The 12,152-nt window shown below is 32.6% G+C and overlaps 1 protein-coding gene across 2 annotated transcripts in view; it reads left to right on the top strand.

Moving 5' to 3' along the window:
* Positions 1–10,888, top strand: part of MEMO1 (mediator of cell motility 1) — a 116,918-nt gene extending 106,030 nt beyond the window's left edge. For both annotated transcript variants that reach the window (XM_010829811.1, XM_010829810.1), the window contains exons 8-9: positions 7,376–7,480; positions 8,861–10,888. In XM_010829811.1, coding sequence (XP_010828113.1) covers positions 7,376–7,480; positions 8,861–8,992 — 237 coding nt within the window. In that variant the 3' untranslated portion in view covers positions 8,993–10,888. The remainder of the gene's footprint in view (positions 1–7,375; positions 7,481–8,860) is intronic.
* Positions 10,889–12,152: the final 1,264 nt, after the last annotated feature.

Below are 12,152 nucleotides of genomic sequence, written 5' to 3'. Positions count from 1 at the left end.
AGCCAGGTCTGACTCTTTGCAACCCTATGGACTGTAGCCTTCTAGGTTTCTCTGTCCATGATATTTTTCCAGGCAAGAACACTGCAGTGGGTTGCCATTTCCTACTCCAATGCATGAAAGTGAAAAGTCAAAGTGAAGTCCCTCAGTCGTGTCCGACTCCTAGCGACCCCATGGACTGCAGCCTAGCTGGCTCCTCCGTCCATGGGATTTTCCAGGCAAGAGTACTGGAGTGGGGTGCCATTTCTGTTTAGCTTAGTTTTAACTTGTCTGGACTGCTTTAAGGAGAAGGCAATGGCAACCCACTCCAGTACTCCTGCCTGGAGAATCCCATGGACGGAGGAGCCTAGGCTGCAATCCACCGGATCACTGAGAGTTGGACATGACTGAGCGACTTCACTTTCACTTTTCACTTTCCTGCTATTGGAGAAGGAAATGGCAACCCACTCCAGTGTTCTTGCCTGGAGAATCCCAGGGACAGGGGAGCCTGGTGGGCTGCCGTCTGTGGGGTCGCACAGAGTCGGACACAACTGAAGCGACTTAGCAGCAGCAGCAGCAAGGATATAGTATATGTTAGTTTCCAAAAGTGATGTGTGCTATGCAGAAAATATTAACAGGGTTTTGAAAAAGCGTATAATTCTAGGCTGCTTTAGATTGAATGCTTGGAAAAAGACTTCCTGAGGAAGAACATTAAATTGAGGTATAAATGATAAGAAGGAACAAACTCAGTAGATAAGAGGGAAGAAAACATTCTAGACAAAACTGTCTTATGATGGGAAGAGGCTAGTGTGTTAGAAGAAAGGGAAAAAGATCAGGGTTATCGGAGTATGGGAGATAGGGATAAGAATGATACAGCTCAGGTGAGAGAGGTGGGCCGGGAACCAGATAATGTAGGGGTTTAACTTCCAGGATAGAAAATTTATGTGAATACAGTGGGAAGTGAAATGATGGAATAATAAAATAATTATTTTAAAGGTTGCTTTGTTGGTTGTATAGAGAATGGATTCTACAAAAGGATCAGGAGTAGTAACAGTGGGCATTGGCAGGAGTTGTGGGGAGAGATGCTAGTAATTTGAACCAGGGTGGTATTAGTGAAGATGGAAAGAAGTTCATAGATTTGAGTTCTTGTATTCCACAGGGCTTTGCTAATGGATTAACTGTATTGGTTTGGAGCTCAGAGAAGAGATCTGGAGTAAGTTTGGGAGTTCTCAACATGTAGTTGTTAATCAAAGCCAAGGCAGAGATGGGATTGTCTACTGTAGTAATTCCCAACCCCATCTTTACAACTGAAATCACTTGTGGAACTTTCTCAAAATAGACTTGCCCATACCTGCCCCTGGGGATCCCCTTTTAATAATATGGAGAGAGTCCAAACAACTGTATTCCAAAACCAGCTTTGAAGGTGAGTTGGAGCTAGCCTATTATGGACCCTGATCTGTTGAAAAAGAACAGAATTTCCTATTCATTTTCTTACCCTTTGTTTTCTGCTCAGCTACGTAATTTGTGAACTTTAATCAGAGAACATTTAATTTTGCAAATGTAAGAATTCATCAATCAGTGAGTTGATACTTTTAGCACAAGGGAAATGTTTCCCCAAAACATTGGTTTACCTGGTGCTCTGAAGTTACTGAACATAATAGCATCATTTGGAATTTTTTAGAATAGAGGACATATTTAAGTAATATTATTGTTCTATGTGTATATTGTATATTACAAACATCTATACTTAACATTTCTTTTAGCCTGCCTTCTAACTTTGTTGATTTTTAGGTTATATTAAAAGGACTAGCTTTGTTTGTCTTTCTTGATGTGTATGATCAGTTGGATAACTAGACCCTGGTTTCTTACTTTGAGGAAGAGCAAGAAGAGTCACATTTACCCATTGGCATGATTCTTGTAACTTCTGAAATTTTTTGCCTCTTCTGCTCACTTCTTAGGCTTTGAAACTTTTACAAATTTCGGTTCAGCAGAACCAATAAGCTTTAGGTTGAATTCCAAATCTCCCGTACTTTACATATGCAAAATTATTGGAAGTTAGCTTTAAAATTTTTATTTAAATAGCCTGGAATATAATTTTGGAATAAATATTGAATATTTGCTTCATTTTAATATGCTTGAATTTAATAGTTGATATAACATTTGACTTGAACTTGATTTTTGTGGTCCATTTATTGAAACACTTATGTAATATATGTCTATATAATTTTCTTTTCTTTTTTTTTTTTATTGTATTAGTTTTGCCAAATATCGAAATGAATCTGCCACAAGTATACCTGTGTTCCCTATCCTGAACCCTCCTCCCTCCTCCCTCCCCATACCCTCCCTCTGGGTTGTCCCAGTGCACCAGCCCCAAGCATCCAGTATCGTGCATCAAACCTGGACTGGCGACTCGTTTCATACATGTTATTATATATGTTTCAATGCCATTCTCCCAAATCTCCCCACCCTCTCCCTCTCCCACAGAGTCCATAAGTAATATATGTCTATATAATTTTCAAAGGGCTCTTAAGTGTTTTTTTTTTTTATTAGCATGCTGTTAATTCAAGTTATAAATCCATTCTGGGAGTTAGAATAAATGGATTAAAATAACAAGAATGGTTAGCTGTATACATATACTCATGTATATATGATTTTATACATGTAAGTATATCTATACACTCAATATTATGCCAGCTCTTATGCAGTGTGTTTTCTTAATTGATTATGTGACCAAATGGTGAATATCCTACTGTATATTCCTTTTTATGAATATCATTTTATGTTGTAAAGTTTCTTTCATTTAAGAATTAATATCATAATTTCTATATATCAATCTTTTCAGAGGAGAATATAGTAGGATACTTCTATACAAGTATTGCAAAAATGTTAGCAATTCTGAATTGTAATTATACCTTTGGAAAGTTTGATAGAGTGAAAAGATTATTTTAAGTATAAAATTATAAAATTTTAGATTTTATTTTGAAACTTATGTTAAGTTTTGGTGCCTTTTTTGTTATCAGAAGAGTCTTTTTAAACATAGTTAATAAAATGTTAGAAAATAAAGTTTTTAGGCTCCAAAATCAAAAGAAAAATTGCTGATTTTTTGACGGGAGGAATTTTATGTCTAGCATTTGGATATCTTGAAAATTAATTATGTGAAGAAAACACATAAGGAAAGAAAAATATATAGGAAAACAAGCTGAATCTTTGAAATGTTGTAGTTTGGAGGAAAAAAGTAACTAGTTGTAAGAGATGTAGATTCTGAAAGCCTTGCAATATTACTGACTACTGGCCATGTTTTTTGGTAATTAGTATGTTGCAATTTCAGTTTGTATAGTGACCAAAGTAGAGCACATTTTAAGATATTGATTTCTGTGAACCTTTTAGATAACATACTTGAAACAGCAGCCACATTTATACATATTTTATATATAGTTGATTGTAGGTTATTTTTCTGTACTGCTTTTGATGTAAACCAGTGTTTGCTTATGGCTAGTGGCATTTATGATTTGGCAGAGAGAATCTGAAAATGTCATTGTAGTCATCTTTTTAACTTCTTTTCCTTCCAGATTTATAATAGTCACTTTATTTACTTTGAACTTTAGCTGCTTCTCTTCCTGTTAATCTTTTGAAAGTAAAATCGTTCATATTTGTCTCCTCACACTTCTTTCTCTTGAACTTAGCCCGGTCGTTTCTTTAGTAGTTGCTACTAGTTTCACAATATCTTCCTTAAGGTAGCTGTTTATTAGTACATTTGTTCTTAGCACTGCTATGTTTAGAGTGGTTTTTTCCCCATAAAATTTCTTTCATTATAAGATTTTATCTTGGTACCTCTTAAAGAAACTAGAATATTTCCTTTTCCTACCTCATCTTCCTAAATGTGTACCCATCTCTCCAACATAAATGTGTATCCTTATTTTAAAAAAGAAGGCCACAGTCTTAATGATATGATAATATAATTTTAGTTATGTGTTAATAATTGAAAGATATGGTTCAGTTCTTATTTCTCAAAGACTTCTAAAAATGTTTTGCTACTCTTTTTGGTGTTTGTTTCTTTAGAGGGAGATTATTTCTAGGTAATAGTATTTAAAATTAAGTGAAATTTACGTAATATATTATATATAGGTAGACTTTTAAAACGGAGAAGGTGATAGCACCCCACTCTAGTACTCTTGCCTGGAAAGTCCCATGGACGGAGGAGCCTGGTAGGCTGCAGTCCATGGGGTCGCTAGCGTTGGACACGACTGAGCGACTTCACTTTCACTTTTCACTTTCATGCATTGGAGAAGGAGATGGCAACCCACTCCAGTGTTCTTGCCTGGAGAATCCCAGGGACCGGGAAGCCTGATGGGCTGCTGTCTACGGGGTCGCACAGAGTCGGACACGACTGAAGCGACTTAGCAGCAGCAGCAGCAGCAGCAGACTTTTAAAAAGGGAAAACCTTTGTTATCTTATTAGAATTCTGAATTTGCAGCTTTGCTAGGTGAACCGCCTGTTCAGTTTAGGATGACCAGGTAGGATTTGACATTACAAACTTTCACTTATTACTTGGAGAGTCAGCACAATGATAGATTCCCTTTGCTCTTCTTCCCTTCAAGGTAGGAAGTTAGCTTTCAGTCTGAGGATTTCTTGTCAAAGCTGCTAAATTCCTCAGAAACCCATATGGTCATTGTGATGGATAGGTAGTTGGATATAATGTCTTGTTGTATTTTAGAGCTGAATGGGTAGTGACCCACTTCATTGCTTCCTATTAGATTAAATTCATTAAGTTCTTAATCACATTAGATTAAGTTCAAATTCTCAATATACCAGGCCCTACCAAGCTTTCTATCACCTGGACATTAGATTTACTGATCATCTTTTCCAGTATTTTAAGAAATAGAAGAGTTCTTTAGGCATATTTGGGAAGCACTTTTATTTTTCATCTTTTTGGAATTTGGGCAGTAGCATCAAACTGGCATTTTTTTATCTTCTTTGAATTTTGGTCATAGTAGTTTCAGAATTGTTAGAATCAAAACATAAATATATATAAAAGCTTATTTGTCACTGTTCCGTGTTAATTAATGGGTGTTCCATTTTGCAGTTTTACTAATCGTTTTTATTGTTTTTGCATACTTTATGAATTTCTAGTTGGTGAGGTTCACTCATGAGAAATGCCTCAATTTTTCTGTCTATCCCTTATTTGTAAAAAGGCATACCTCTTAACTGTTGTATTTGTCAGAGAATTGAGTATAATAAAATTGATTCTTGCCCTGGTAGGTACATAACGCACTTCAGGGAATTAAAATTTTAAATTTAATCTCTTAACTTCCATTACCTCAATTTTTTGCTTTCTGTATTGTAATTTAACTATTGTATCTTCATTTTGAACACTTTATTTAGTAGTGTCTTCTTTACATTTATAATTTTATATTTTCTGTGTGAAGTTTCTTGGCCACTTACTTTGAATTCTTTGTCTTCTACAAATGTGATCATTAGTTTTCTCTTTGAATTATTCATGTTAATATATATAAATGTAATACATTTATTCACAGTGTGCTTTTGAGATTTTAATATTAAGGTACATATTGTACCTTTAATGTTACATAATGTATTACAAAGTGGAATTTGATTTAGGGTAAGCTGTCCTAGACTTCATCCAGGAGCTTTGAAAATTCTTTTATAAGATGTATAGCATTTGTAGCTATGTGCGAGTATTAAAGGTTTATTGATATTTCTCTTGCTATTCTGTATGAAGTAGAGTAAGTAAATGAGAAGGAGCCTAGGATTAGAAATTTAGAGACAAGTTTTTAACCTTTTTAATGTATAGTTTCTTCATCTTTAGGGAGTTAGACCTTGATTATTCATATTTATGGAAGAGATTTATAACTCCATCTCTGTATTATTATTTGCTGTAGAAACATATTGAGTGATTTTCTATGTACCAACATCATAATACTAATCATTTATCTTAGGTTTAACTTTTAAATTAGTTCATATGCCACCTAGTTGACAGGAGAAAACCAACTTAGCATTAAACACTGGTTTTGGATAAATTTGAGAGTGGCTAATTGATGTGCAAGAAGTTGGAAGTTGGCCACACACATAGGCTTATCTTTCAGATATATTTGTAGAAAAATATGATAATGTTTATGAAAAACTTGGATATTCTGAAGAAAGATTCTTTATAAAATTAAATTTTGATTTAAATGTTGCCACTGCAGTATTTGTACTATGTCACTTGCTAACTGCTGTCATTTTCCAGATGAGTGTTCATTTGATTACTGTAGACGCTTTTACATTGTGCTTGTTAAAATATGTTGAAATACAATTAAAAAACACACAAATTATGTTTTTTAAAAAAAGACACAATTATGTCACTTGATTCATTAGTTAAACCACAATTTACATTTCTCTCAGAGGATATTAATCCACTTCATTGAACATAAGTATAAAGTATTTTACCTGGGTAAGAAAATAAGGTGACGTAGTTAGTGAATGGATGAGTTTAGAATCATTGGTTTATTTGCTTGATTCAGATGAGTTAAAGTTGCTCTATATCAATGTATTATGAACACATTTGAAGGCATTTGCAGAATACAGAATTAATTGTGTAATTGTGTAATCTCTGATTGGACATTTGTCCAAATCAGAGATCGTTTCTATAGTAGTCTAAAAAATTTTGACTCTCAGTTAAAATTTTGAAAACAAAACATTCTAGTTTAAAAGAGAGAGAACTTTTATTTTTTCAGCTTGTTTGTAAAGACTTATTTTGCTTAAGCTTATATCAGTCTGTTATGAGCTTTAAATTGATTAAAAATATATTAACTATTTTCTTAGTTTGTGGTGTCATTTATCACATACCTAAATAATTACTGATAATTAAAATGCCTTACACACTGTTGATATTTAAGTATATGTAATGGAAGTAGTAAAATTATAATCAGCTCTTGATTATGTCAGTGGTATGAGTAATATAATGGACATGAGAAAATAACCATATATCAAATCTAATTTTAGATTTTGTATGAAAATGTTCATAACAGGTTTACTTGTATAAATCGTGTGTGTACACACACACATATGAAAAATGTAAAATCCTGAAATGTTTGAGGATTTGTGAGCTGAGTGACAACTGGGGAACGTGGTGTAGAAACATCCCAGGAGGTTAGAGAAAACTAAACTGGGGATTAAATGTTTTTGTTAATAAAATGTGTGTATTGTTGAGAGTTGACTATAATGAGATTACCTTGGATGAATGAGTGAAGTATCAACTTCACTAAGTAATGTGTTTTCTTTATTGGAAAATTATGATCATTAGCTTTAAGTAGCTGTTTTAAAATGTAATTAAATTTAATTAGGAAATAATAAGTTGTCCTATTTTCTTTTTCTTTTTTCATTCTTTTTTTTTTTTTTTTAGGGTATGAGTATTATAGAACAATTAGATCCTGTATCTTTTAGCAATTACTTGAAGAAATACCATAATACTATATGTGGAAGACATCCCATTGGGGTGTTATTAAATGTGAGTATCCTTAGGAAGCCTTGTTTTGTTTTGTTTTTTAAAGAAAACATTTAATCTTATTATGTTTTGGAATATCTTTATTGATACCATCTGTGACAGCTTATTAGCTTTAGTTTTAGGTATATGCAGTAAATTTTCTTTCTAGTACCTTTAAGATAATTTAAATTTTATTGTTTTGGTAATTTAAGGTTATTTATCACTGTATGACTGGCCAAGACTTTCTTTTAAATACAGAGAGTTTTTTAGAGTTGAAACTCATTTTTTCCTCTTGACTCTTAGCCAGTTCCAGTATGCTCTTTACAAATATAAACCAAAGTAAGCTTTCAAGAGATATGGTCTTACTAATTTGGGGGTTTTATTTAGTGTTCTTGACTCCATAAAAAATAAGTGGAAGATTCTGTGCTTGAGTTTTAGATATTGATAATTTAATAAAGCAAGGCAAATGGTATGTTTTTCTTCTTATAACAAAGACAATAATATTTCATTTAAAGACTGGTAAAGAGGCAGAAGTTTTTGATTAACTGGACTTTCTAAAGAGATAATAACATTAATTTTTTCCCTAATAAAACTAAAATTGGAAGAAAATGTGAGACTCAAAAAGAAGAAAATGTGTACTCAGGAATGGGAAGAGGAAGGAATAATGGGCTCATTGTTTGGAGAGGCAGAGAAATCATGGAATTGGTAATGTAGTCTAGAATAGTCTAGGGTAGGAACCTAAAGGTCTAGCATTACTGTGCTGTAATTTGAAAGATAGTACATTGTGGATTTTTAGGAAAGGTCTTCTCTTAAGCAGTATTGACTGTAAGAGTCTGTTAAGGGCTTAAATTGATCTCTGAAATTTAAACAAGACTAATCTATACTAATTTACTAAAGTTTGAATTGGATCAAATAAAACTTCACTAAGTAAAATTTTAGTAAAATAAATGATGAACCAATTTACAGTTAGATTAAATTCCTGGTATACCTCTTAGATTTGGTACTTAATTTATATACGTTTAAAATTTAATCAATGTCAGAGAAAGAAAACACTCCCAACATTTCAAGACGACAGTGGCCAAGGTTTGGTTTTGTGAATAGAGAGAAAGATACTATGCTTTAAAATTTTTTTATTTTTTAAGTGGCTTTATTAAATACAGGGAGAGATAGAGTGGAAGATGACTGATATTTATCAAGAAGCTAGATTAGGATTTGTTCTTTGAGAGAATGAAATAAAGAATTCTTTTTCCTATTTAATGTGAGGTGATGGGAAATCCAAGAAACGTAGAGTGGGAGGGATCTAGGCTTCGTTTGTGAAGTGAACAAAGTTAAGCTACCAGTGCGTTCAGAGAGTGCTCACTTTTTTTGTGATGTCTGTCATAACCAGTTTTTTTCTTTTCTTAGGCTATCACAGAGCTGCAGAAGAATGGAATGAATATGAGCTTTTCCTTTTTGAATTATGCCCAGTCCAGCCAGTGTAGAAACTGGCAAGACAGTTCAGTGAGTTATGCAGCTGGAGCACTCACGGTTCACTGAAGCTCTGAATCCTCAGGAATGCCATCTGCACATACTCATGCTCTGTCCAGGGTCCCAGCCTAACCCTTACCAAGATACTGGTCCTGGTTTGGGGGGATTCTGAAACCTCAAACTAATAGAACTTTCTTCTCTTCTTTTCTAGTAGGTGTAGTCCTTCCTTAATTTCAACTCATTAAAAAAAATGCTTTATAGTTTAGAGCAGTGGAAGGAACGCTGGCATCAAAATATTTTGATCAAAAAAAACAGGCAATGTAAAGGCACAGTTGTGGCAGTCAGTTTTTTGAAAGTAACTTGTAAAGCATTTACCATATCCTAATTTGCACTCTTTGCAGACTTGTGCACATATACTCTGCTTTCAGAATAGTTTTGCAAATTGTACACAAACAAACAAAAAGGGTGGAAGCTTTTTAATAAAGAAGTTGCATTTATAAATGATCTGTATTAGAATATAAAATTCTCCAGTTATAGTCAATTACTACCCATATTGTACAACAGATACCTTCTATTTTAGTTGCTAATAAAGGGCTACACAACTCAAAATAGTCTGATTTAAACTTATTGCTCTGTGGTACATATGAAAATTGTTTTTTATTAGTTCCATTTCAGAATTTTTATGTTAAAAGTGGTAAACTTTAGTTCTTATGTAAAAGTATGTTAGGATGTATTTTTATATTTTACATATTTATGTGATTTTTTTATCACAGATAATAGAGTCATATTTTAAAGTTAGTTTTTAAAATTACATACAGTTTGCCTTTTTATGTGTGACATCACTTTGTGTCATGACTATATTATAATACAATATAATTTCAAGATTGGTAAAGAACACAGATGTAGTTCTGTAATTCTCAGATAGTGTTTGATAGGCAGTAGTCTGCAAATGAGGAAACAATGAAGAATGTTCTTAGTGTTTCTCAAATCATTGCAGACCATACACTGCTGCTATGCTTTTTTAGTGCTCCAAGCAATTTGACTGTCTTACTTGAATTTTTAGCAAGAAGTCATTAACAATAACAACAGAAAACCACTGGATTTTCTTATAGTTCTGCGATGTTTTTTGTCATGATTTTTGGTGCGGCTCTTCCAACTAAAATAATGGTATGGTGTTGTATTTCTTTAGCCTAGATCAATCCTAGTCACTTTGGCAAAAAAAAAAAATGTAACTCAATTAGTTAATTATTGGCCATGATGTCTGTACTAGATTATACCTATTTTAATATAACACTGGGTATTTATATCACATTGGAGAACATTTATATCTTCAATGTTATGCCAGAATAGCACAATTTTTAGATGCCTTGCACCAATTTTATTTAAAGATTTGCATTTCTTACTAAATACCAACTTTCTGTCCTCAAGAACTGAGATGAAATACTGTAATCTTTTGGATTCAAAATTACCCACCTATACATGTATGGAAATTATATTCTTACATGTTATTGATTTATTTCCCATCATTCAGATATACTTTTGAGTGTTGTAAATATTTATTCCTTATTTATTATATAGACCATAAAAATTACAAAATTGACTACAGAGTAAAATTTTAATGTTTTCTGGATATAAAACTAATACATGATTATTACAGAAAATTTAGAAAATATTGATAAGTATAAAGAAGAGAAAAAAATTATCTTCAATCTCACTATCCAGAGATAACACTGTTAATATTTTTTGTATTTCCTTTCAATCTTTGTCTATGCTATTTATACGTATGGGTGTGTATATGTGTTTGTGTGTGTGCATAATTACAGAATTGAGATTTTGCTGACCATATAGTTGTATACCCTGCTTTTTATAATTTACCATAAGAACTTCCCCATGTCTTTGAAAATGTGATTTTAAAAAATGGCTGCCTATTATTCTGTTGTATGAATATAACATAATTGAACCAGTTCTCTCTTTGAATATTAGGTTGTTTCTAATATTTCACAGTTATAAATAGTGGGATGGACATCTTTGTATGTGAAATTTGAATTCTATATTAGACTAGTTCTATTTAGGTGAGAACTTTCAAAGCTCTTTAAAACATGACCAAGTTACCCTTCAGAAAGATTGTACCAAATGAGCAATTTATAAGTACTCATCATACTGCCCCCCATTTCACTATTAGTACTTTTTCTAGTCATTGACAATTTGTTAAGCAAATAGTTGGTTGTTCTTTTGATCTTTCTATTAGGAGTGGCTTTATAATGAATTATTATTTTCCCTTCTGTAATTTTATAGTTGATTGATTAATAAAAACACACAAGAGGGTTTTTAGGTTGAGTGGGCTATAGCCCTCTGAATATGTTTACTGTACATTTAAATATCCAAAGTACTTCAATATTACTTTTTTCTGGAATGAGCATATCTTTCTTACTTGGTCACAAAGTAGAAAGAGTTCCAAACTGATAGAGAAGTTTTGGTTTCTAGCTCTGCTTCTGCCACTAATTATTTGTCACACCATAAATATTTCATATTGTATTGAATCTTTAACTGTAAAATACTGAGGTAGTCTGTTAAACACTTAACAGTTTCAAAGTCCTTTGATGTTGTGACTTTGCTCTTTAGAGATTCTGATGTCACTTACGTTTAAAAAACTGCATGATTTAATTGGATTAGAAGTATTATCTTTTGATTTCAACTCTGCATACATGAAAATCCTTTTTTTTAATACAAAAGGAAATTAATTTGCATTACTTAATGCAGTTAATATTACCTAAATTACTTAAACTTTCCTACTTTAAGTGCCTTTAAAAGTGTTTTTATTTGAAATACAAAATGTAAAGGAAATTTTATGTAGTTCTATAGTTTCTTTTTTATAATATACTTTTGAGTTATTTGCCGCAACTTTTTTTTAACCTTAGATTGCACAGAGCAGTATATTAATGGATTCTTCACTATTCTCATAGTGAGTCCTTGAGAAATGTATGTTAGAGTTTAGCTCAGTGAGCAGGTAAGTAAGTGCTTTCTGTCTTGGGTGGGCAACAAATCTTTACGGCAACAGAGAAGGAATAAAGGATCATTCAGATTCCAACGCTTAGATATTCCAATAGAGAAAGTAGGTGTCCTGAGTCAGTTAATGGTTATTGTTGGAAGTCTCAAATTTTTCTTTGGTAGCAAACAGTTCATTATCCTAGATTAAAATTAGTCTTTTAGGGCCAACTGTGCAATGCTG

This window comes from Bison bison, unplaced genomic scaffold, assembly GCF_000754665.1.
Source record: "Bison bison bison isolate TAMUID 2011002044 unplaced genomic scaffold, Bison_UMD1.0 scf7180017864508, whole genome shotgun sequence".
NCBI lineage: Eukaryota > Metazoa > Chordata > Mammalia > Artiodactyla > Bovidae > Bison > Bison bison.
This window is presented reverse-complemented; position numbering and strand designations above follow the sequence as displayed.